At 42.0% G+C, this 26,290-nt stretch overlaps 1 protein-coding gene across 1 annotated transcript in view; it reads right to left on the reverse strand.

Annotated features, from left to right (window-relative positions):
- Nucleotides 1–25,085, reverse strand: part of LOC126072011 (adhesion G protein-coupled receptor E4-like) — a 102,162-nt gene extending 77,077 nt beyond the window's left edge. The window contains exons 1-4 of the mRNA XM_049876589.1: nucleotides 25,028–25,085; nucleotides 18,129–18,185; nucleotides 16,917–16,949; nucleotides 25–357 (exon numbers count right to left, since the gene is read on the reverse strand). Coding sequence (XP_049732546.1) covers nucleotides 25–357; nucleotides 16,917–16,949; nucleotides 18,129–18,185; nucleotides 25,028–25,031 — 427 coding nt within the window. The 5' untranslated portion in view covers nucleotides 25,032–25,085. The remainder of the gene's footprint in view (nucleotides 1–24; nucleotides 358–16,916; nucleotides 16,950–18,128; nucleotides 18,186–25,027) is intronic.
- Nucleotides 25,086–26,290: the final 1,205 nt, after the last annotated feature.

The following is a 26,290-nucleotide window of genomic DNA, read 5'->3' on the forward strand; positions in this document are numbered from 1 at the left end:
AGGAAGAAAGAAGACTCCACTCACCTCTTTTAATCTCCAATGATATGATGTGTTTCTGATCCTTAAGCCGACCCCCGCGCTGAATACGACAACAGTACAGGCCACTGTCTGCCTTGACTGCATTCTCTATAGTCAAAGACACATCCCTTGCCGAAAGGGATCCGTTTAGCGTATAACGGTAGTCCTTCTGAAAGGTGACATGGGATCCATTAGTCCAGACCATTGCCTCTAGGCACCCAAGAAGAGGACAAGTCCCTCGGCCCCAACACATGGTCGTGAGCGTTCCTGAATACGTGCAGGGTAGGGTGACAGGCTGACCCACGACTCCGCACACTTCTATATAAGTAATTGGAGCGTCTGCAAATAAACGGAAGAGAAACAGAGAATGAGGGCTCAGTATTGCTCAATGTTTTTTTTTTCTTTTTTCCACTTTCTTATTTATTTCTTTCCATGTTTCCTTTGTATATTTTATTTGGTTTGTAATCATGTGACTTTATAGCTTGAATTTTAAAAATGAATAATTATAAGCATTTTTCTACTTTAAAAAAGAAGTACCCACTGAAATGTAAAAATATCCACAACGAACTCTCTAGTAGCTAATATCATGACCTGAAATAAAAAGTACAGCTGCAATGCCAATTTACAAATTCTAAGAAAAAGAGAAACTCAGCTTACCAAGTGAGAAGACTTTCATTGGCATAGATTTTTTTTTCTTTAATTTGAAAATGAGTGGTTTAATTTGCCCCAAATATGATAAAACCAATGAAGAAATATGTTAAATCCTGCAATAGCCAGATGTTGCATTTCTGTGAATTACAAATACCATCCTGGTTAAGCACTCATTGATGAAGATCAAAGCCGACAGCCTTCAGTATGGATTACACTTCAATATAAACAAAACAAAAATCCTCACAACTGGACTAATAAATAACATCATGATACATGAAGAAAATATTGAAGCTTTCGAGGATTTCATTTTACTTGGATCCACCATCAACACCCATGGAAGCAGTAGTCAAGAAATCAAACGATGCCTTGCATTGGGCAAATCTGCTAGAAAAGACCTCTGTAAAGCAAAGAGGTCACTTTGAGGACAAAGGTGAGCCCAACCCAAGCCATGGTTTTTTCAGTCACCTCACATGCATGTGAAAGCTGGACAATGAAGAACAAGGAAGACCAAAGAAGAAATGACATCTTCGAATTATGGGGTTGGTGAAGAATTTTGAATATACCATAGACCGCCAGATGAAAGAACAAATCTATCTTGGAAAATGCGCAGCCAGAATGCTCCTTAGAAGCAAAGATAGCAAGACTTTGTCTCAAGTACTTTGGACATGTTATCAGGAGGGACCAGTCCCTGAAGAAGGAAGTAGAGGGTCAGCGAAAAAAAGGAAAATCCTCCAGGAGATGGATTGACACAGTGGCTACAACAATGGTCTCAAATATAAGGAAGATTGTGAGGATGGCGCAGACCGGGCAGTGTTTGGTTCTGTTGCACGTAGTGTTGAGTCAGAACCCACTCAACAGCACCTAACAAAAATGGTGGCTCTATGTTTAAATTTTTGAGGAATTGCCAACTATTTTCCACATTGGTGTACCATTTTGCATTCCCGCTAGCAGTGGACGAGGGTCCCTATTTTTCTACATCCTTACCAACATCCAACATTTCTTATGCTGTTTGGGGCCCAGGATCCATGTCCCTGTATCTTTTGCCCTCTTTGTTAGCACTGTCAATAAGTCAATTAGAGAAAATTAGCGTGGCAGCTGTTTTCCTAATGCAGACACCTGCTTATTGCAGTGAACCTGGCTATCACAAGCACAGAGAGCAAGCCACAGGATCACTTTCAGATGGTAAATATTACTGGACACCTTTGGCTTCGCTGGACATGTACTGTTTAATTAAGTGTAATGGGTGGAGAGCAGAGATTTACCTATGGAAAACACACCAATGACTAGTACTGACATTGTGCCCCTGTCCAAAGCTCTGACACTCGTTTTTACACTACTTTACCATAGTAAACCCTCCCTCCAAAAAAAAAAAACCCGTTGCCGTCAAGTCACTTCTGACTCATAGGGATGCTATAGTGACATAAGTCAAGCTGGTTAATCTTTTACTTCACATGTTATGGCACTGTTACCTGAATAAGGTTCTTGCCTGTCACTGGTCAAGAATGAATAGTTAAGGCACACGGAATTTTCCGCATGAGCAAAGCTTTATTGAAGAGGCTCGCAAACGGAGATGAAAAGGGCCTAAGCAACGCATACCCCACGTCTCACAGAACAAAAGACCAGCCTGGGTTTTTAAAAGTTCTCGGGTGGGAAAAGATTCATGTTTATTTATAAGCATAGGCGGAGATATGTTAACTATGTGCAGCAGCTTTCCAAGATGGCTCCTGTCCTGGAGGCCTCTGGGGTTCTTAGCAGGACTTATTATGTGGTGTTGAACATGTACAGTCTCCCAGCTGCTGCTGCAGCCCTCCTCACTGCCCCTGGTGGAAAGTCACACGGCAGTCACAGGTGGATGTTGTGTGCATGTCCCTGGGGCTGGTTTTCTCCCACTGCTTCTGAAAGACAACTTTAAAGAAGTTTGCGTGCTATTTTCTGATGTTCTGCCCCTTTGTTCTGTGCAATGGCTTTGTTTCTGCACCCTGGTCCATTTCTTGTTACTTCGTTTGCAGATTTGGGGTCCCCTCTGTTCCATGTCTTAGCACTACATGAAAATTACAACGGCACCTTCCTTGCCTTCGCTGATCCAAATTGGTCTATGATGTGCTCGAAGTCATTTTTCCCCCTAGTTTCTTCTCTTTCTATCCTCAGCAGAGCAAGATCACACAGTCTTCTTGATCCCTGTTGTTGTTAGGTGCCGTCGAGTTGATTCTGACTCATAGCGACCCTATGCACAACACAACAAAATACTGCCCGGTCCTACGCCATCCTTACAGTCATTATGCTTGAGCTCATTGTTGCAGCCACTGTGTCAATCCACCTCATTGAGGGTCTTCCTCTTTTCCGCTTACCCTGTACTCTGCCAACCATGATGTCCTTCTCCAGGGACTGATCCCTCCTGACAACATATCCAAAGTACGTAAGACGCAGTTTCGCCATCCTTGCCTCTAAGGAGCATTCTGGCTGTACTTCTTCCAAGACAGATTTGTTCGTTCTTTTGGCAGTCCATGGTATATTCAATATTCTTCCCCAACACCACAATTCAAAAGCGTCAACTCTTCTTCGGTCTCCCTTATTCATTGTCCAGCTTTCACTTGCATATGATGTGATTGAAAATACCATGGATTGGGTCAGGCGCACCGTAGTCTTCAGGGTGACATCTTTGGTCTTCAACACTTTGAAGAGGTCCTTCGCAGCAGATTTGCCCAATGCAATGCGTCTTTTGATTTCTTGACTGCTGCTTCCATGAGTGTTGATTGTGGATCCAAGTAAAATGAAATCCTTGGCAACTTCAATCTTTCTCCATTTATCATGATGTTGCTCATTGGTCCAGTAGTGAGGATTTTTGTTTTCTTTATGTTGAGGTGTAGTCCATACTGAAGGCTGTGGTCTTCGATCTTCATTAGTAAGTGCTTCAAGTCTTCTTCACTTTCAGCAAGCAAGGTTGTGTCATCTGCATAACCCAGACTGTTAATGAGTCTTCCTCCAATCCTGATGCCCCAATCTTCATACAGTCCAGCTTCTCGTATTATTTGTTCAGCATACAGATTAAATAGGTATGGTGAAAGAATACAACCCTGACGCACACCTTTCCTAACTTTAAACCAATCAGTATCCCCTTGTTCTGTCTGAACAACTCCCTCTTGATCTATGGAAAGGTTCCTCATGAGCACAATTAAGTGTTCTAGAATTCCCATTCTTCGCAGTGTTATCCATAGTTTGTTATGATCCACACAGTCGAATACCTTTGCATAGTCAATAAAACACAGGTAAACATCCTTCTGGTATTCTCTGCTTTCAGCCAGGATCCATCTGACATCAACAATGATATCCCTGGTTCCACGTCCTCTTCTGAAACTGGCCTGAACTTCTGGCAGTTCCCTGTCGATGTACTGCTGCAGCCGCTTTTGAATGATCTTCAGCAAAATTTTGCTTGCGTGTGATATTAATGATATTGCCCTATAACTTCCACATTCGGTTGGATCACCTTTCTTGGGAATAGGCATAAATATGGATCTCTTCTAGTCAGTTGACCAGCAAACTGTCGTCCTTACTTCTTGGCATAGACGAGGGAGCACCTTCAGTGCTGCATCTGTTTGTTGAAACATCTCAATTGATATTCTATCAATTCCTGGAGCCTTGTTTTTCCCCAATGCCTTCAGAGCAGCTTAGACTTCTTTCTTCAGTACCATTGGTTCCTGATCATATGCCACCTCTTGAAATGGTTGAATATTGACTAATTCTCTTTGGTATAATGACTCTGTGTATTCCTTCCATCTTCTTTTGATGCTTCCTGCGTCGTTTAATATTTTCCCCATGGAATCCTTCACTATTGTAACTCGAGGCTTGAATTTTTTCTTCAGTTCTTTCAGCATGTTCTTCCCTTTTGGTTTTCCATCTCCAGCTCTTTGCACATGTCATTATAATACTTTACTTTGCCTTCTCGAGACGCCCTTTGAAATCTTCTGTTCAGTTCTTTTACTTCATCAATTCTTCCTTTTGCTTTAGCTGCTTGACGCTCAAGAGTAAGGTTCAGAGTCTCCTCTGACATCCATCTTGGTCTTTTCTTTCTTTTCTGTCTTTTCAGTCACCTCTTGCTTTCTTCATGGATGACGTCCTTGATGTCATTCCACAACTCCTCTGGTCTGTGGTCACCAATGTTCAATGAGTCAAATCTATTCTTCAGACGGTCTCTAAATTCAGGTGGGATATACTCAAGGTCATATTTTGGATCTTGTGGACTTGCTCTGATTTTCTTCAGTTTCGGCTTGAACTTGCATATGAGCAATTGATGGTCTGTTCCACAGTCGGTCCCTGGCCTTGTTCCGACTCATGATATTGAGCTTTTCCATAGTCTCTTTCCACAGATGTAGTCAATTTGATTTCTGTGTGTTCCATGTGGTGAGGTCCGTGTGTACAGTTGCTGTTTATGTTGGTGAAAGAAGGTGTTTGCAATGAAGAAGTCTTTGGTTTTGCAAAATTCTATCATTTGATCTCCAGCATTGTTTCTATCACCAAGACCGTATTTTCCAGCTACTTACTGATCCTTCTTCTTTGTTTCCAACTTTCAAATTCCAATCACCAGTAATTATCAATGCATCTTGATTGAGTGTTCAATCAATTTCAGACTGCAGCAGCTGATAAAAATCTTCTATTTCTTCACCTTTGGCCCTAGTGGTTGGTGCGTAAATTTGAATAATAGTCATATTAACTGGTCTTCCTTGTAGGTGTATGGGTATTATCCTATTACTGACAGCGTTGTACTCCAGGATAGATCTTGAAACGTTCTTTTTGACGATGAATGCAACAGCATTCCTCTTCCAGTTGTCATTCCCAGCATAGTAGACTATATGATTGTCCGATTCAAAATGGCCAATACTAGTCCATTTCAGCTCACTAATGCCTAAGATATTGATGTTTATGCGTTCCATTTCATTTTTGACAATTTCCAATTTTCCTAGATTCATACTTCGTACATTCCAGGTTCCGATTATTAATGTATTTTTGCAGCTGTTTCTTCTCATTTTGAGTCGTGCCACATCAGCAAATGAAGGTCCCAAAAGCTTTACTCCAACCACTTCATTAAGTTCAACTCTACTTTGATGAGGCAGCTCTTCCCCAGTCATCTTTTGAGTGCCTTCCAACCTGGGGGGCTCATCTTCCAGCACTATATCAGACAATGTTGTGCTGCTATTCATAAGGTTTTCACTGGGTAATACTTTTCAGAAGTAACCTACCGGGTCCTTCTTCCTAGTCTGTCTTAGTCTGGAAGCTCAGCTGAAACCTGTCCTCCATGGGTGACCCTGCTGGTAGGTGAATATCGGTGGCACAGCTTCCAGCATCACAGCAACACACAAACCCTCACAGTACAACAAACTGATAGACACGTGGGGGTCTTGACCCATGGAGGCTCTCAAATATGAAAGCATTAGCTTTAACTCACTGAATGATCACTCACAGCTGGAGACAGAAACTGCGATGGTTAATAGAAACTGCTCAGTCCAACTCCCCTTCTCTCTCTTCAAGTGGCACACAGGGCATGTGCCACAATAAAGCAGGGAGCATAGGCCCTGAGATCGGAGGGTGCCTGTTTGAGAAATAGCAAGGAGACTTGTGTGGCTAGAGTAGAAGCAAGTAAAAGAAAAATAGACTATTCTATCAGGGAGGTAATAGGGGGTTGGATGTGAACCTAGAGACTTAGTAAGACAGGGAACAAAGGGGCCCCCAAATCTGCAAACAAAGTAACAAGAAATGGGCCAGGGCACAGAAACAAAGCCATTGCCCAGAACAATGGTCAGGGTATCTAAAAACAGCCCTCAAATTTCTTTGAAGTTGCCTTTCAGAAGCAGCTGGAGAAAACCAGGCCCAGGGACATGCGCAGAAAGTCCACCTGTGACTGCTGTGTGACCTTCCACCAGGGGCAGTGAGGGGCTACAGACCCCGCTGGGGAATAGAACCCAGGGAGTGAGAGACTGTGCAGGAGCGACACCCCATAATAAGTCCTGCTACGAACCCAGAGGCCTCCAGGACAGGCGCCATCTTGGAAAGCTGCTGCCCGCATACCTTAGTTAACATATCTCTGCCTGTGTCTATGAATAAACATGAATCTTTTCCCACCCAAGAACTTTTAAAAACTCAGGCCTGTCTTTTGTTCTGTGAGATGCAGGTATGTGTTGCTCTAGGCCCTCCTCGTCTCTGCTTGCAAGCCTCTTTAATAAAGCTTTGCTTGCGCGGGAAACTACGTGCCTTACCTGCTCATTCTTGACCAGTGAGAGGCAAGAACCTCATTCCGGTAACAATTTCTTAGCTACACATCTCCAATTGCTGGTGACAGCACAGTTGATATGAGGACTGTTGGTACTAGAAGACCTGGTGCTTATTGGCCCTGTGATCTTGGGCTGGTCACCTAGATTCAGTTCCGTTATTTGTAGAAAAGGGGCAATAAATAGTATCCATCTCTTAAGGTTGTGACATGAGATTATGTAGGTAAAGTGCTTAGCCCAATGCCTGGTGCACAGTATGCCTTCCGTAAGTGGTACCAGCAACTGTATTGCTAAGCATCAGTACTAATAAGACGACAGTGGTAAGTGCCCGGTTGAACTGCTTGCTCTGGGAAGAAAAAGGAGATCAACTGCAAGAGCACTGACCCCAGATTGGAAACCATCCTGTCACCAGAGCTGTGTGCCCTGGGGACTGTGCCACAGAGGGCTTGTCTCAGGCAATCTCTCAGGTTCCTAAATTAGCCTGAGGCCAGCTACTTCGCTCTCAGGCCTGGGAGCTTCTGCCCTGCCCAGATGTCCACCTTCTGTGGGGTAACTGCTACTCGTTTCAGTGGCACTTTCTCTGCAAGCCTTCCTTCCCCTTGTTACCGGTTTAGGGTCCTTGCCCTGGAGCAGTCAGGCAGCCAATGAAACATACTCCAAGTTGGAAAGAGTGAGAAAGTTTATTAAGGAGATGTATACATCCCTGGGGACCCAGTGACCCAGCAGCAACACAGGCTGTCTCTATGGAGTAGTCCCAAAGTGTAACTTTACATTAGAGCTTATATAGGATTTTACAAGGGTTAGAAGTGTCTTAGTAGTCTGCAGATGGCCTGGCTGGAGGAGTTATTCATTACAAGATAGTGATAAAAGACTGTTTTTCAGACTAAAGAAATACATGCCAGACATCTCTTTATCAGACTAAAGGTATACATATCAGACACCTGGGCTTTGTTTTTCCTGTGGCAGGTTGTAAGTCACAGGTGGCGGACAGAACAAAACAAAGTTATTTGCATCAGATTCCCCTTGAGAACAGAAACCCAGACAAGGATGCTGTTTATCACCACTCTTACCCAACATTGTGCTGGAGGTCCTAGCCAGAGCTATTTGGCTAGATAAAGAAATAAAGCGCATCCAGATTGGCAAGGAAGAAGTAAAAGTATCTCTATTTGCAGATGACATGATGTTATACACAGAAAACCCGAAAGAATCCTCAAGAAAACTGCTGAAACAAATAGAAGAGTTCAGCAGAGTATCAGGATACAAGATAAACATATAAAAATCACTTGGATTCCTCTACACCAACAAAGAGAACATCGAAGAGGAAATCACCAAATCAATACCATTTATAGTAGCCCCCAAGAAGATAAAATACTTAGGAATAAATCTAACCAGAGACTTAAAAAAACCTATGCAAAGAAAACTACAAGACACTAATGTAAGAAACCAAAAGAGACTTACATAATTGGAAAAACATACTTTGCTCACGGATAGGAAGACTCGATGTTGTAAAAATGTCTATTTTGCTGAAAGCGATCTATAGATACAATGCAATTCCAATTCAAATTCCAATGACATTTTTTAATGAGCTGGAGAAACAAATCACCAACCTAATATGGAAGGGAAAGAGGCCCCAGATAAGTAAAGCATTACTGAAAAAGAAGAACAAAGTGAGAGGCCTCACACTACCTGATTTTAGAACTTATTATACTGCCACAGTAGTCAAAACAGTCTGGTACTGGTACATCGACAGATACATAGACCAATGGAACAGAATTAAGAAAACAGACATTAATCCACCCACATATGAGCAGTTCATATTTGACGAAGGCCCACAGTCAGTTAAATGGGGGAAAAGACATTCTCTTTAACAAACTGTGCTGGCATAATTGGATATCCATCTGCAAAAAAATGAAACAAGACCCATACCTCACACCATGCACAAAAACTAACTCAAGATGGATCAAAGACCTAAATATAAAATCTAAAACGATAAAGATCATGCAAGAAAATGTAGGGACAACACTAGGAGCCCTAATACATGGCATAAACAGTATACAAAATATTACTAACAATGTACAAACACCAGAAGGGAAACTAGATAACTGGGGGCTCCTAAAAATCAAACACCTATGCTCATCCAAAGGCTTCACCAAAAGAGTAGAAAGATTAACTACAGACTGGGAAAAAGTTCTTAGGTATGACATTTCTGATCAGCGTCTGATCTCTAAAATCTACATGATCTTGCAAAAACTCAACAACAAAAAGACAAATAACCAAATTAAAAAGTGGGCAAAGTATATGAAGACATTCAGGCAGCTAACAGATACCTGAAGAAGTGCTCATGATCATTAGCCATTAGGAAATGCAAATCAAAAGTACAGTGGTATACCATCTCACTCCAACATTGGTGGCATTAATCCAAAAAACACAGAATAATAAATGCTGGAGAGGTTGTGGAGAGACCGAGACTCTTAGACTCTGCTGGTGGGAATGTAAAATGTTACAACCACTTTGGAAATTGATTTCGCACTTCCTTAAAAAGCAAGAAATAGAACCACCATACAATTCAGCAATCCCCCTTCTTGGAATATATCCTAGAGAAATAAGATCCTTTACGTGAACAGATATATGCACCCCGTGTTCACTGCAGCACTGTTTACAATAGCAAAAAGATGGGAGCAACCAAGATGCCCACCAACAGATGAATGGATAAATAAATCATGGTATATTCACACGATGGAATACCACGCACCAATAAGGAACAATGATGAATCTGTAAAACAGCTCGTAACATGGAGGAATCTGTAAGGCATTAAAAAACCAAAAACCAAACCCATTGCCATCAAGTCGATTTCGACTTAGAGCGACCCTACAGGACAGAGTAGAACTGTCCCATAGAGTTTCCAAGGAATGCCAGGTGGATTCAAACTGCCAAACTTTTGGTTAGCAGTTTTGTTAGCACTTAATTAACATGCCACTAGGGTTTCCCTGGAAGGCATTATGGAGAGTGAAATTAGTTGTAAAAGGACAAATATTGTATGAGACCACTAAACACAAGAAATAGTTTAAACACGGAAGAAAATATTCTTTGGTGGTCAGGAGGGTCGGGAGGGAGGGAGAGAGAGGGGTATTCACTAATTAGATAGTAGACAAGAACTATTTTAGATGAAGGGAAAGACAACACGCAATACAGGGGAGGTCAGCACAACTGGATGAAACCAAAAGAAAAGAAGTTTCCTGAATAAACCGAATGCTTTGAAGGCCAGAGTAGCAGGGGCGGGGGCCTGAAGACCATGGTTTCAGGGGACATCTAAGTCAATTGGCATAATAAAATCTATTAAGAAAACACTGCACATCCCACTTTGGTGAGTGGCATCTGGGTCTTAAACGCTAGCAAACGGCCATCTAAGATGCATCAATTGGTGTCAATCCATCTGGAGCAAAGGCGAATAAAGAACACCAAAGACACAACATAATTATGAGCCCAACGAACAGAAAACCCCAAAACCCATTGCCCTAGAGTCAATTCCAACTCATAGCGATCCTATAGGACAGAGTAGAACTGCCCCATAGAGTTTCCAAGGAGTGCCTGGTGGATTCAAACTGCTGACCTTTTGGTTAGCACCCGTAGAACTTAACCACTATGCCACCAGGGTTTCCAAGAGACAGAAAGGGCCACATAAATCAGAGACTACATCAGTCTGAGACCAGAAGAGCTAGACGGTGCCCGGCCACAACCGATGACCACCCTGACAGGAAACACAACAGAGAATCCCTGATGGAGCAGGACAGCAGTGGGATGCAGACCTCAAATTCTCATAAAAAGACCAGACTTAATGGTCTGAATGAGACTAGAAGTGCCCTGGAGGTCTTGGTCCCCAGAACTGTTAGCCCGAGACTGTAGCCATTCCCAAAGCCAACTCCTCAGACCGGGATTGGACTGGACTATAAGACAGAAAATGATACTGGTGAGGAGTGAGCTTCTTGGCTCAAGTAGACACATGAGACTGTGTGGGCAGCTCCTGTCTAGAGGGGAGATAAGAAGGCAGAGGGGACAGAAGCTGGCTCAATGGACACGGGGAATACAGGGTGGAGAGAAGGTGTGTGCTGTCTTATTAGGGGGAGAGCAACTAGGAGTACGTAGCAAGGTGTATATAAATTTTTGTATGAGAGACTGACTTGATTTGTAAACTTTCACTTAAAGCACAATAAAAAAAAAAAGCGTGGAGATGGCAACAACTACTACTAGTACTTTCTTTACTCCTCGTAGTTACAACTGTTGAATGCCTAATTAGGAGCTTTGTTAACAACCTCATATCCAGTATTTTATTTAATCCTTGTTTAATCCAGTATCTGGTATACAGTAGGTACTCAAAAAGTATTTGTTGAATGAATCAATGATAATTTCCTTTTCATAGGTAAGTGGTAGAATGCCTAACTCTGAAGTTCAGCTTCTTTTCTTTTGTATTTGTTGTGTGGTGCTGTTAAGTTGGTTCTGGCTCGTAGTGACCGTAATGTACAACAGAAGAAAACACTGCCTGGTCCTGTGTCATCCTCACAATTGTTGTTATGCTTGACCCCATTGTTGCAGCCACTGTGTCAATCCTTCTCCTTAAAGATCTTCTTTTTCGCTGACCCTCCACTTTACCGAGCATGATGTCCTTCTCCAGGGACTGGTCCTTCCTGATAATATGTCCAAAGTACATGAGATGTAGTCTCACCGTCCTTGCTTCCAAGGAGCATTCTGGTTGAAGTTCTTTCAAGACAGACTTTTCTGTTCTTTTGGCGATCCATGGTATATTCAGTATTCTTCAATAACACCACAATTCAAAGGTGTCAGCTCTTCTTGGGTCTTCCTTATTCATCATCCAGCTTTCGCATACATTTGAGGTGATTGAAAACACCATGGCTTGAGTCAGGCACACCTTAGTCCCAAAAGTGACATCCTGGCTCTTCAACACTTTAAAAAGGCCTGTTGCAGCAGATTTGCCCAATGCAATGCTTCGTTTGATTTCTTGACTGCTGCTTGCATGGGTGTTGATTGTGGATCCAAGTAAGATGAAATCCTTGACAACTTCATGAAATTAATTAGATAAAACTATGCAGTTCAGGAAAGATGGAAAAGATATGGGAAGTGGACAAACTTAAGAGACTATTGTAATTGTCCAGACAAAGACCACATGGGCCTGAATGGAGCTGGTATAGAAAGAATGAAGAACAGAAGATGGGTGTGAGCAACATAACTTGTAGGTATATTTGTATAGAGAAGGAAAAATCAGCAATGAATCCTAGATATTTACCCTAGCAGAGATATGAAATTATTGCTAAGACCAAGAAGTTAAGAAGGGGGAGAAGAAATGTCTGCTTCTGCCCTGTTTGGTATAGGGAGGAAAGAGCATCGTAGATGCTGGGGCTGTGGTCTTGGTGAAACAATTGTATATAATTAATCTATGGAGACCTGGTGATGCAGTGGTTAAGAGCTTGGCTGCTAACCAAAAGATAGGCAGTTCAAATACACCAGCCACTCCTTCGAAACCCTGTAGAGCAGTTCTACTCTGTCCTATCTATAGGGTTGCTATGAGGTGGAATCAACTCCACAGCAAATGGATTAGTTTTTTGTTTTTTTGGTTTCTGGTGGACTCTTCCTTTGAGCCTTGAAAAAGTGGGGCATCTGCTCCACATATTCTTCCAAATAATCCCTTGCCCATTTTTTTTCCTCCTACTGAATTGACTAGTTGTTCAGAGATTATTTAGATTGAAAATAATCTATTAAGAGCTTTTGGATCCACCTTGGTGTGTATACCAAATTTTTCTGGCATTCTCCTTTGATTCTAAAATAAATTTTCATCAATGATTTCAAGAACGTAACGAAGTAGACAGGCAGATATGATCATTTCCATTTTAGAAATGGAGAGACTGAGGCCGAGTCGTAATCATCTCAGGCAGAGAAGACACGACACGGGTAGGAGCTGAGTGTCTTGTATGTCTGAGGTGTGCTCCTCCATGGTGCTAGAAGGGCTGGGTTTTCTCTGGTCTGTTCTGCAGAGCCATCTTCATGTTAGAGCAGAACAAACATTCTTTGCCTGCTTCATCCAATGTGGTGTGCTTTGGCAGGGAGCCTGCTGAGTTGGAGAAGTGACTGACTAAGTGCTTAGATTATTAAGCACTGCAACAGCTTACAAATGGGGCACTTAATGAAATGATTTCTCAGCAAAGCTTTACATCAGGAAATTAACCAGAGGCAATATAACCTAACACTCAGTTTTATGTCTTTTTGTTCACATTTCTTAAAAAGAAAATTGAATTAAATAGAGGACGATGTGGAAATATTGTATGACCATCTAAGGACTTAATAAGAAATACAACTCATGTTAATTCAATTAATTTGAGCAAACACATTGTTACTTTAACTTAAAAAAAAAAGTCTGACTCCCTAGTATGGGGTTTTTCAATCACCTCATATGCATGTGAAAGCTGGACAGTGAATAAGGAAAACCTAAGAGGAGTTGATGGCTTTGAATTATGTGTTGGTGAAGAATACTGATTTTATCATGAACTGCCTGAAGAACGAACAAACTTGTCTTGGAAGAAGTGCAGCTAAAACTCTCATTATAAGTAAGAATGGCAAGACTTCATCTCACATACTTTGGACATGTTATCAGGAGGGACCAGTCCCTGGAGAAGGAATCCTGCTTGGTAAAATAGAGAGTCGGCAAAAAAGAGGAAGAGCCTCAGCCAGATGGATTGACACAGTGGCTGCAACAATGGGGTGAAGCATAGCAACGATTGTGAGGATGGTGCAGGACCGGGCAGTTTTTCGTTCTGTTGTATTTTGTACATAGGATCACTATGAGTCAGAACTGACTTGACGGCACCTAACAACAACAACCCTAGCATCAAGGCCAATAATTAACTAAAGTAAAATAAAATGTGCTTTGGTCAGGAATGGAAGGGGAAAGCCTTAATTTCCCTTTTACAAATGTTTGTCATCACTTCTTCTGCCCCCACTTCCTTTCTCCTCTTTCTTTACTTCCTGGTCTCGTTTTCTTTCTTACTCTCCTGATTCATTTCTTTAGGTTTCTGGAAGAGAGGAAAGGAGCAAGGAAATACCCTAGAAAAACAGAAGAGGAAGAAATGAGACAGCATGATAAGGATATGACTACAGAGGGGCTAAAGAGTCATAAGGAAAGAGGTCAGATGTTTGTATAAATGACTAGAGTCCTGGTTTATTAAGAACTTGCTATGCACCAGACATCAATAACAAAACCCAAGAATATTTATAAAAATCTCCAGGACTCAACAAGGTAAAATTCGTAATGTATAGGATACATAAAAAAAAATCATCAGACACACAAAAAAGCAGGAAAATGCATCACGTAGGGAGAAGAAAAATCAATAAATAGAAACAGACCCAGAAATGATACAGATGAAAGAATTTGTAGACATGAATATTGAAACAGTTGTTATTGTTAGGTGCCGTTGAGTTGGTTCTGACTCATAGCAATCTGTAAGACAGAACAAAACACTGCCCTATCCTGCGCCATGCTCACAATCATTGCTATGTTTGAGCCCATTGTTGCAGCCACCAGGGCTACCAGGGCTCTTGAAATGTTTTTTTTTTTTATGACTGCGACACCACTCCTCTTCAATTTGTCCTTCCTGGCATATTAGACCATATGATTGTCTGATTCCAAATGGCCAGTACCAGTCCATTTCAGCTCACTAATGCTTAAATGCATTTCATTTCATTTTTGATGACTTCCAGTTTTCCTAGATTCATACTTTGTACATTCGACATTCTAATTATTGTTGGGTGTTTGCATTAATCATCAAATGAAGGTCCCGAAAATCCACGTCATTAAGGTCTTCTCTACTCTGAGGAGGCAGCTCTTCCCAGTCGTATTTTGAGTGCCTTCCAACCTTAAATTTTTTTTTTTTTTTCCAACCTTAAGGGCTCATCTTCTGGCACTATATCAGACAGTGTTCGTCTGCTATTCATAAGATTTTCACTGGCCAATCTTTTCAGAAGTAAACCATCAGGTCCTTCTTCCTAGTCTTTCTTGGTCTGGAAGCCCAGCTGAAACCCATTCATCATGGGTGACCCTGCTGGTATTTTAAATACAGGTGGCATAGCTTTCAGTATCACAGTAACATGCAAGCCACCACAGTATGACAAACTGACAGAAGCTTAGTAAAGGAAAATGTCCAGATATCTGTTTTTCTTCAAGTGACCCTTCAAGTCATCCCTGAATCCAGTTCACAGGATAACAGTCCTCGTACTTCCATCATTAACCTCTGAATCTCCTGCCTTGAAGCTATGACTTTTCTTTGACCAGGAATTTCAGAGCTGTGCCCTGCTTACTAGATTGTTTTATTCTGCTGTTGAATTGAAGGAATTTCATTTTGCCAGAACCCCCTGTTTTTTCCTATAGGAAGCTGAATTTTCCTGCAGTAGTGGGTTCTAACTGCATGTCCTGACCAGGCTTGGATTTGATCCCGGCCTCTCCCTTCCACACTAAAAAGTCAGGTCTTTGTTGTTTATGATGATATTTATCTGAGTGGCTTAATGTAACATTTGACTTTTTTCATTTAAAAAAACAAAACAAAACTGTGACTCTTCCTATTGATTCCAGTTCTTTGCTGTCTTCCCTCATTTCTACAGTTGGAATGACACCTACCACTAACATAATGGAGAGAATAAATGAAGAGATCGGCGTTTGTGAAATGCTTGGAAGAAATGCACTGAGTCGTTGTCTGTAAACACTGAATATAAAGGGAAATTAAGGATGAGATCTGGGTTGTTCTGACCCAAACAAAACATTTTCTTGAAAAATACAGATGACGGAGGAAAAGTTTTTGATTGCTTGAATGACTGAACTTAATGTTGGTAGGATGAGAGACCCACATAATCCCTTATTTTATCTGTTTGATTTTACAAATACCAATGCAGGTTATAAAGCAGAAGGCATTGTAAGGGTTACAAAAGGAAGAAGAGAGGAGATTTGGAGACTTTTTAATGGAGTATTCATGTTTTCCACTCCAAGGAAAAGATCTTTTCTCCTCTTGTTCAATAATAGTATTCACCTTTTAATGGATCCTTCTAAATAGCCCTAGAAAATTCATGAGGTGTGAGAAGATGCATCTGCTTTGGACCTCAGGAAGTAGAAAGTGGGAGAAGAGTTACAAATACAATGGTATGTATTATTAATGAATCACCCTGAGGCGGTCCTTAAAGACTTCTTGAAAATGCCTATGGGCTTAGGAGACGCTAATCTAAAAAAAGGTCCGTCTTGGAAGAAGTACAGCCAGAATGCTCCTTAGAAGCGAGGATGCAAGACTTCATCTCAGCTAATTTGGTCATGTTATCAGAAGGGACCGGTCCCTGGAGAAGGACATCACGCTTGGTAAAAAAGAGGGTCAGCGAAAAAAAGGAAGACCCTCAACGAGATGGATTGACACAGTGGCTGCAACAATTATGAGGATGGTGCAGGACTGGGCGGTGCTTCTTATGTTGTATATAGGTCGCTCCGAGTTGGAATCAACTCTACAGCACCTAACAACAGCAAATCTTTATCAGAGCAGATCGTCAGGTCTTTCTTCTGCTGAGCTACTGGGTGGGTTGAAGTGCCAACCTTTCACTTAGCTGTTGAGCACTTAACCGTTGCACCACCAGGGCTCCTTCCATAAAGATGTCAGCCAAGAAACCCTATGGAGCACAGCTCTTCTCTGTAACACATGGGATCACCACGATTTGGAACTGACTCAGTCACAACAGGTTTTGTCATTTGCTTAGCACCAGGCATGGCGCAAGGTAAGAGCTAAATAAATGGGTTGGTGATGGAGAGGAGGAAATCAGTCCTTGGGGACTCAAAGGAGTAAGCAGGACATGACAGGGACTCAGTTGCAAAGGGCTCCTTCCCTCTCCTGGAGGAAGGCTCCAGATCCCGATTTTTTTCCCCCTTGGCCTTTGGCCATGAGTAGACTTACCTCCTCCTGACAGAGCCAGCAGGATGCTGAGACCTGGAACAGAGAGGAGAGGGGACAGTTCAGACTGGGAATGCCCAGGGCTCTGCTGGGCGCCTTTTCTCTTGCTGCTCAGCTATCCACACTAGCTTCACTGCACACTCCCTGCATGACAAACACCAGGTCGTCATATATTACTGAGGCATGAGTGTAACACGTGGCTGGAGCTTGTGTCCTGGTTTCTGACCTTCCAGCAGCTATTTCAGCTTTTTCTCCAAGTCTGGCATCAAAAGTTGTCTCCTTTCTATATTCAACAGTAGAGCTTTATCAAGAAGCCCTAGTGGTACACCTGCTAAGGGTTCAGCAGCTCGCCCAAAGGTTGGCGGTTCAAACCCACCAGTGGTTCTGCAGGAGAAAAGGTCTGGCAATCTGTTCCCATAAAGCTACAGCCAAGAACACCCTAGAGGGCAGTGCTACTATGTCACATGGGGTAGCTATGAGTCGGAACCCACTCGGCTGCACCCAACAATCACAATATCTTTACTAGTCTGTGCTTCTAACTTAGCAGCATCCATTAGAATTATAACGTGATTTTCTGATACCAGCTACAACATGGATAATCTTGAAAACATTATGCTGAGTGAAATCAGCCACAAAAGCACAAATGTTGTATGATCCCATCTACATGAAGTATCTGTTGTCAGCTGCTGTCAAGTTAGCCCCTGAATCATGGCAACCCCATGTACAATGGGATCAGACCTTTGTGATCATAGGGTTTTTCACTGGCTAGTTTTCGGAAGCTGATAGCCAGGTCTTTCTTCCTAGATCATCTTTGTCTGGAAGCTCTGCTGAAAACTGTTCAGCACCCTGGCAACATTCAAGCTTCCACTGACAGTTAAGGTGCACTGGCTGGGAATCAAACCCAGGTCTCCCACATGGAAGGCAAGAGTTCTACCACTGAGCCACCACTGCCTCATCCCACAGCCCTAACCCTTCATCAACACACCCTTGACTCTCTTCTCCCTTTCCTGCCTCTCTTGGGCTTTCTGGGGTCACCACCCAAATAAACTGCTTGCACCCAAGTCCTTGTCTCAACATCTTCTTTGGGGAGCCCAACCCAAAGACTCGGTGTGAAAGATACTAATAGGACCAGCTGATATCTCTGGAGAAAGTGACAAATTTGAGGGAGCAACCAAAGTTAGCATGCCAGGGGAGGATGTTCTTTGTTACACTCACCTGAGAAGAGGAGCAGGTAATTGCTGCCCATAGCGCTGAGACCCAGACGGCCACAACCTGAGATAATAAGGAGGATGTTAGTTGCTATTGTTGTAGTTGTTGAGTGCCATCTAATTGATTCTGGCTCATAGTGACCCCATAGGACACAGTAGAACTCCCCGCATAGGGTTTCCTAGGCTGTAATCTTGACGGAAGCAGAATACCAGGTCTTTTCTCCTGCAGATCGGCTGGTGGGTTTAAACTGCTAGCTAACCTTTCATGTAGGAGCTGAGCATTTTACCATTGTGCCCCCAGGGCTTCTTTAGCATAATATACACAGTGAAAAATATATGTATATAATATATATGATATTTAAATATACAATCTTATCTAAATACAATCTGTAAATATACAAATACATATATAAGCATAATACATAAATACAATTACATATAATAAAAACATGATGTGAAGTCCCTGGGCGGCACAAACTGTCAAACATTCAACCACTAACTGAAATGCTGGCGGTTCCAACCCACCCAGAGGTGCCTTGGAAGACAGGCCTGGCTATCTGCTTCCAAAGGTCACAGCCTTGAAAACCCTGTGAAGCACAGCTCCACTCTGACACACATGGGGCCACCATGAGTCAGAATCGACTTGACAGAAACTAACAACAACAACATATTACAGGGATCCCTATGTGTAGTGCAAAAGGTGTTTTGAACCCACCCAAAGGTGCCTTGGAAGACAGGCCTGGTGATCTGCTTCCAAAAGGTCACAGCCTTGAAAACCCTCAGAGCACAGTTCTACTATGCACACATGAGGTCACCATGAGTTGCAGCGACTCAACAACTGTTTCTTAAAACATATATACAGATATATAAACACAATTTATAAATATACAATTTATAAATTATATATAATAAATAAATAATATATAATTACGTAATATATAATTGATATACAATATATTTATATAATAAACTACCCCTAAATGTTAATATTCCATACACAACTTTATCGGTAGAGGTGTGTGTGTGTGAGTGTATCCATTCACAAAGTCACACATAGGTACATGTATGAGCACATGTGAAGTCATCCAGTGCATGCAGATATGTGTATATGATCTTGTATCTGCATGAGATCCCTGGAAGATGCCTAAAAAACTGCTAAGACCATTTGCCTTTGAAAAGAGGATCTGAATGCCTGGGAGGCAGGACAGGAAGGAGACATTTCACAGTTTGTCTTTTTGTACCTTCTCAATATTGAACCAAGTGATTGTATTTTATATTAAAAAATAGTTTCTAAAAGAGAAAATAGTTTAAGTGTTAGACATCACTAAAGTCCCTAGGTGGTGCAAACAGTTAATGCACTCAGCTGCTAACTCAAAGTTGGAGGTTTCAGTCCACCTAGATGCACCTTAGAGTCCTGGTGGCGAAGTGATTAAGCGTTCAGCTGCTAACCAAAAGGTCGGCAGTTCGAATCTACCAGGCACTTCTTGGAAACCCTATGGAGCAGTTCTACTTTGTTGTATAGGGTCTCTATGAATCAGAATCTACTGTTTTTTGTTTTTTCTGATTTAGTGGCACCTCGGTAGAAAAACCAAAACGCAAACCTGTTGCCATCGAGTTGATTCCCACTCATAGTGACTGTGAAGGTTAATATTGTGTGTCATACTGGCTGGGCCATGATTCTCAGTGTTTATACATGATCACTCCCATGATGTAATCTGCTGTGAGCAGCCAATCAGTTGAAAGGGAGTTTCCTTGGGGATGTGGACTGCACCCGAAAATAAGCAGAAGTGCTGGCTTTTTGCTTACTCTGGTTCCTGTGGCTGACTCCTGTTCATTTGATCTCTGGCTCAGTTTATCTGCAGATCATGGGATTCATTGATCTTCACAGCCTGAGACTGGAAGCCCTGCAGCCAGGTGAATCAAGGGACCCCTCTACCCTGATCCACAGACTTGGGACGTTTCAGCCTCTACAGTCGCATGAGCCGTCTCCTTGATATAAACCTCTCTCTCTATTTATATTTATACGTTTTACTGGTTTTGCTTCTCTAGAGAACCTGGCCTAAGACAGTGACCCTATATAAGAATCGTCCTAATGTTATGTCAGTGGGTAATTGGGCTTAGGTTAAAACTTTCGGGGCACATTAGCAAAGAGAATATCCTCTACAAGCCTGTTAAGCCTCTCAAGTGGCACCATTGGTGATAAAGACATTGATGGAGAAGATGCATCTAAATAGTTTGAAGACAATCACTTCACAAAATATAAGCAGGAGGAAAGGCAACATTTAAGTACGTGTGATGAAAATAATTCAATGACATGAAAGAGTGGTTATGGGAGGCTATTAAAATACCGTAGAAACTGGCTATTAAAATGCACCTGAAAAATGTTGAATTGATGACTGTGTTTTCTGTATGTTTACAACAATAAAAAAATAACATAGGAAGCAATTGTGATATAGCATGGGAACAAAATGCCAGTCGTAGAGCAAAATACATAATGTCACATTTAAAGGAATTACAAATGCTAACGGGAATGGCATCATGAGTGATTCTTAAATTTCTTCTTATTCAGCTGTAACTCTAAATTTTATACATTATTTTGGTGGTAAGAAAATAATAATGGTAATAAATAGTGACGGTGGTGGTGGTGGAGGTGATGACGGTGAACATGACAGTAACGGTAGTGGTGGTAATGTTGATGGTAGTGGCCATGGTGTTGATGGCATTTGTGGTGATGGTGAACATGATAATAATGGTGGTGGTGGTAGTGAAGGTGGTGATGGTGATAGTGATGGTGGAGTGTTGGTCGTAATGATGGTGATAGTGGTAGAGGTGATAGTGATGGTGGTGGTTGTAGTGGTGATGGTGATGGTAGAGTATCGGTGGTGATGACACTGATGGTGGAGTGTTGGTGGTGATGGTGGTGGTAATGGTGGCGATGGTGATGATGGTGTTGGTGGTGATGATGATTGACATGACAGAAATGGTGATGGTGGTAATAGATGGTGGATGGAAGATGGTGGAGATGGCGTAGCTGGTGATGACGGTGATGATACTGGTGGTTACAACAGTGGTCATGGAGATCACTCATGCTTCCTCCATAACTCCAATTATAACCATGACTTTCCATGTCAAGAACTGACCTCTTACTCAGTAGTGATGAAAACTGAAAAGGATCCTGTGAAGCCCCCACAGTAACAAAGCAGTGCTCTGAAAGGGACCGTCCCAGAGGAATCTCTGATTCCTGACAGCCCTGAACCGGTTACCTGCACATTACACATTGGAACCTTGGATGTAAATGAAATTTTGCTATAGAGGCTTCTTTTATCCCCTCCTTTAACACTTGCTAAAAACAGTTGTGAAACTTCTACTATGGGCCAAGAACCTTATTAAGTGCTTTGCAAACATCATCTTTGTAAATAATCCTAGAAGCTGGACTATATGAAGAAGAATGGGGCATCAGGATTAGAGGAAGACTCATTAAAAACCTGCATTACACAGATGACACAGCCTTGCTTGCTGAAAGTGAAGAAGACTTGAAGCACTTACTGATGAAGACCAAAGACCACAGCCTTCAGTATGGATTACACCTCAACATAAAGAAAACAAAAATCCTCACAAATGGACCAATAAGCAACATCATGATAAACAGGGAAAAGATTGAAGCTGTCAAGGATTTCATTTTACTTAGCTCCACAATCAACAGCCATGGAAGCAGCAGTCAAGAGATCAAAAAGCACATTGCATTGGGCAACTCTGCAGCAAAGGACCTCTTTAAAGTGTTGAAAAGCAAAGATGTCACCTTGAAGACTAAGGTACACCTGAGCCAAGACATGGTATTTTCAATCTCATCATATGCATGTGAAAGCTGGACAATGAACAAGGAAGACAGAAGAAGAATTGATGTCTTTGAATTCTGGTGTTGGTGAAGAATATTGAATATACCACGGACTACCAAAAGAACAAACAAATCTGTCCTAGAAGAAGAACAACCAGAATGCTCCTTAGAAGCAAGGATGGCGAGACTGCATCTTACATACTTTGGACATGTTGTCAGGAAGGGTCAGTCCCTGGAGAAGGACATCATACATGGTAAAGTAGAGCATCAGCAAAAAAGAGGAAGACCTTCAGCGAGGTGGACTGACACAGTGGCTGCAAAATGGGCTCAAGCATAACAATGATTGTGAGGATGGCACAGGACCAGGCAGTGTTTTGTTCTGTGGTACATAGGGTCGCTATGAGTCAGGACTGGATTGCACCTAACAACAAATATCATCTCATTGAAAGCTCACAACCACCCAATGTTATAGAAGTTATATTTAACTCCCCACTTTTCAGAAGAAGAAATGGAGGTTCAAAGAGATTATATGACTAGCTCAAGGTCCTGTTGCTAACAAAATGCAAAGCTAAGACTTGAACAAAATCTGCCTGAGTCCAAAGTCCATGTCCACCACCACGAAAAGGTCATAAATTCCAGTGCCTTCTGGGAGCTAGACACGGAACATAGATGAGGCCACTGGTGAGAAGCAAGGAGCCCTGGTGGTGCAAGGGCTAAGCACTCGGCTGCTAACTGAAAGGTTGGTAGTTTGAACATACCAGGCACTCTGCGAGAGAAAGACCTGGCAATCTGCTCTCATAAGAATTACATCACAGCCTAGGAAACCCTATATGGCAGCTGTAAATCGACTTGATACCTAGTCTAAAATATACTGTAGAAATTCCCACTATTAAGAAACCCTGTCCAGGTAAGAACAATTGCTTTCTGAGGCCTCGTTGGAAACCAGTTTTACTGAAGAGGGTGTTTTATGTAAAAGAGGTAATACTACTTTCCAAAACAGCAGAAGCTTCTAGCAAAGCTTATTTGGAGACATTTTGGTCATGACCCCAAAAGGAAATATTACAGTGATGATATACAGCATGGATGTATGGATACTTACATATATGTATAGAAATATACATTTATACGTATATTGTACATATATACACGTGCTTATATGTTCTATAGGGTAGCTACGAGTCAGAAGTGACTCAATGGCAGTGGGTTTATAGAAATATATATGCATATACACATACATATTGTGTGTATACATCTGTCTTATTCTTCTAGGGCTCCTCGAACAGAAATACCACAGGTGGATGACTTTAACAAAGAGCAATATATTTCCTCACAGTAAAGTAGGCTAAAAGTCCAAATTCAAGGCATCAGCTCCAGGGGAAGGCTTTCTCTCTCCGTCGGCTCTGGAAGAAGGTCCTTGTCCTCAACATTCCCATGGTTGAGGAGTTTCTCAGGTGCAGGGATCCCAGGTCCAAAGGATGTGCTCTGTTCCTGGTGCTGCTTTCTTGGTGGTATGAGGTCCCCCACTCCCTGTTAGCTACCCTTTCCTTTTATCTCTTGAGAGAGAAAAGGTTGTGCAGGCCACACCCCAGGAAAACACCCTTTACCTTGGATCAGGGAGGTGACCTGAGTAAGGGTGGTGTTCCAACCCCTCCCTAATCCTCTCAACATAAAATTACAATCACAAATGGAGAACAACCACAGAATACTGGAATCATGGCCTAACCAAGTTGATACACACATTTTTGGGGGGACATAATTCAGTCCATGACGATATACACTTGTACGTATGTATACATAAGCATAATATGTGTATGTAGTTGTGTGCCACTGAGTGCATTCCAATGATGGCAACCCTATATAACAGAGTTAACTGCCCCATAGGGCGTCCTAGGCTGTAATCTTTACAGGGAGCCCTGGTGGTGAAGAAGTAGGTCATCAGATCTTTTCTCCTGCGGAGCTCCTGGTGGGTTCAAACTGCTGACCTTTTGGTTAGCAGCTGAGTGCTTAAACATGCACCACCAAGGCTCCTTAACGTGTGTGTATATGTGTTAGAGTAGAACTTTACTCTGTAAGGTTTTCAATGGTTGTGATCTTACAGAAGTAGATTGCTAGGTCTTTCTTCTGCAGCACTGGTGGGTGGATTTGAACTGTCAACCTTTCAGTTATATATATATATATATATATAGCTATATACCCCTGGATGGCACAAGCAGTTTGCAGTTGGTACTAACCACATATATATAGAAAGAGAACTAAACCAGGCTTCACAAAACAGGACTCACTACATAGAATATCTGATATTTTATAATTAAGGTGAGTCCTGGTGGTGTGGTGGTTAAGATCCACGTCTGCTAACCCAAAGGTCAGCAATTTGAATCCAACAGGTGCTCCTTGGAAGCCCTACAGGGCAGTTCTGCTCTGTCCTATAGGACCACTATGAGTCAGAATTGATGCGATGGGTTTGTTTTTTGTTTGCTTTTGTTTCTTTTAATGCTGCTTGTTACCCACTAAGTTGGTTTCCTGACCTCCTAGGGAGTCCCAACCAGCTGGTTACAAAACACTGACCTGTACATCTCTTTACTTTGGCCATGAAGACAACATACGACCCTTCATTGTAAACCTGGCATTTAATGTGCTCATGTGTTTATTTTTGGGGGGTGAGGTATGCAGCACTTCAAAAGGTATGTTAATTCACTAAGGAGCAACTCCCTGACGGTTTCATACCTTGCTTTCCACATTTAAAATAACGTATTGGTCACACTCTGAGTTTGTCCAGCCTTTCTCAGAACTTTGTCAATTTAGTTCACCTTAAGCCCACTAATTCACAATTTACTATCTTTTTTTTTTTAAAGCATCTCAGTATATTCCACTCTATCACAAAACAACACACACATTCCTCGCCCAAGGAGAAGTGGAAAATTTAAAGAGAGATAGACGCCCAGACAGTAGCTTTCAAGAAATAAAATATCGGGATATGGAAAATTCTAGAAGCAGAACATTTTCTAGACCCATGATCACAGTGAAACATTTTCTACTTTCTACTGGAAGACAATAAAGCAGGCCCTACTTACCCATCAAGATGAAGAGATCTGGCTTCTCATCCAGACTTGTGGCAACAAAAAGGAAGTACGTCTCTTTTTATTTTGCATCTCCAGTTCCGCAAGGAGGTTTGTGGGTGGCTAAGATGGCTTGGGCGTGTTGGTTGGGGAGTCTGCACAATGCTGGGTCCATTAGTTCTCTTTTAAGTGTCATTTACATAGTACATTGGAGGGGGCATCCCTAAGTGCTTTGGGAAATGAATTTGGAAACAGGGATGGTGTCCAATGGAAAATAAACTAATGGAGGCTGGTGCCAACTCCCAGCCAGGCTAAGAAAATGGATCCAACTTTGAAAGGGGTCCTTTAGTTGGTGAACTTCTTAGTAAAAGAGTTAGTATGGGAAAGAGTCAGCAGTGCTATGTATTTATTACCCAGTTCCCTATTACCAAACCACTTCTCAGTTTGCCCCTTTGGGAAGTGACTTACCCATAGTCTTCGTCTTTAGGATAGGGCAACCCATCCGATCTTCATGCCTGGTAAGGAGCCCTGGTGGCACAACGGTTAAAAATGCTCAGCTGCTGACCTAAAGGTTGGTCATTCGAATCCCCCCTCCCCTGCGGCCACAAGGAAGAAAGACCAAGTGGTCTACTCCCCGAAAGATTACAGACAAGAAAACCCCACGGGTAGGCTCCACTTTGCCGTATGGGGTCACTGTGAGTCAAATATCAACTCCACGGCCCTAATAACACATGACTGTTAGAAGTCTCAACTGGTCTCTTTAGCATGCTGTCCTGAAATTTTCATCTTAATTGTATTAGAAGAATCTTAGTAAGATTCGGCACAAATATAAGAAATGTACAGTAGTTTGGCAAATCCAAATACACACCTAGTGATCTCCCCCTTGTTTCGATTTTAGTACCTTTATGAAGCATGCCCTTATTATTCCTAACATTAACATCTTCGTTTTCCACTTATTTTTGTCAATTAGAGTCAATAATTGAATAAAAATTTCAAATAATCATCCAGATATGGCTGTATAGGTTGTCTGGCAACCCTTCCATGTAGCACTCCAAATATTTGCTGCATTAGTGAAAGAGGGTCTAAGCCTGTCATTGTCTGCTGTCCCAAAGTGAAACTGTCTGAATGTTAGACTGAAATACCTAAACCCCAGAGAAGTCCCTGAAATTCTGAGCATTCCACATGGTCACAGTTCATTTCTGCTTGTGGTAGATCGTTTGCGTAAACACATGTGACAAGTCCCCACCTTTGAATGGAGTCCTACCACAGGGACTCTGA

The sequence above is a fragment of the Elephas maximus genome, chromosome 3 (assembly GCF_024166365.1).
Source record: "Elephas maximus indicus isolate mEleMax1 chromosome 3, mEleMax1 primary haplotype, whole genome shotgun sequence".
In the NCBI taxonomy this organism is placed as follows: Eukaryota; Metazoa; Chordata; class Mammalia; order Proboscidea; family Elephantidae; genus Elephas; species Elephas maximus.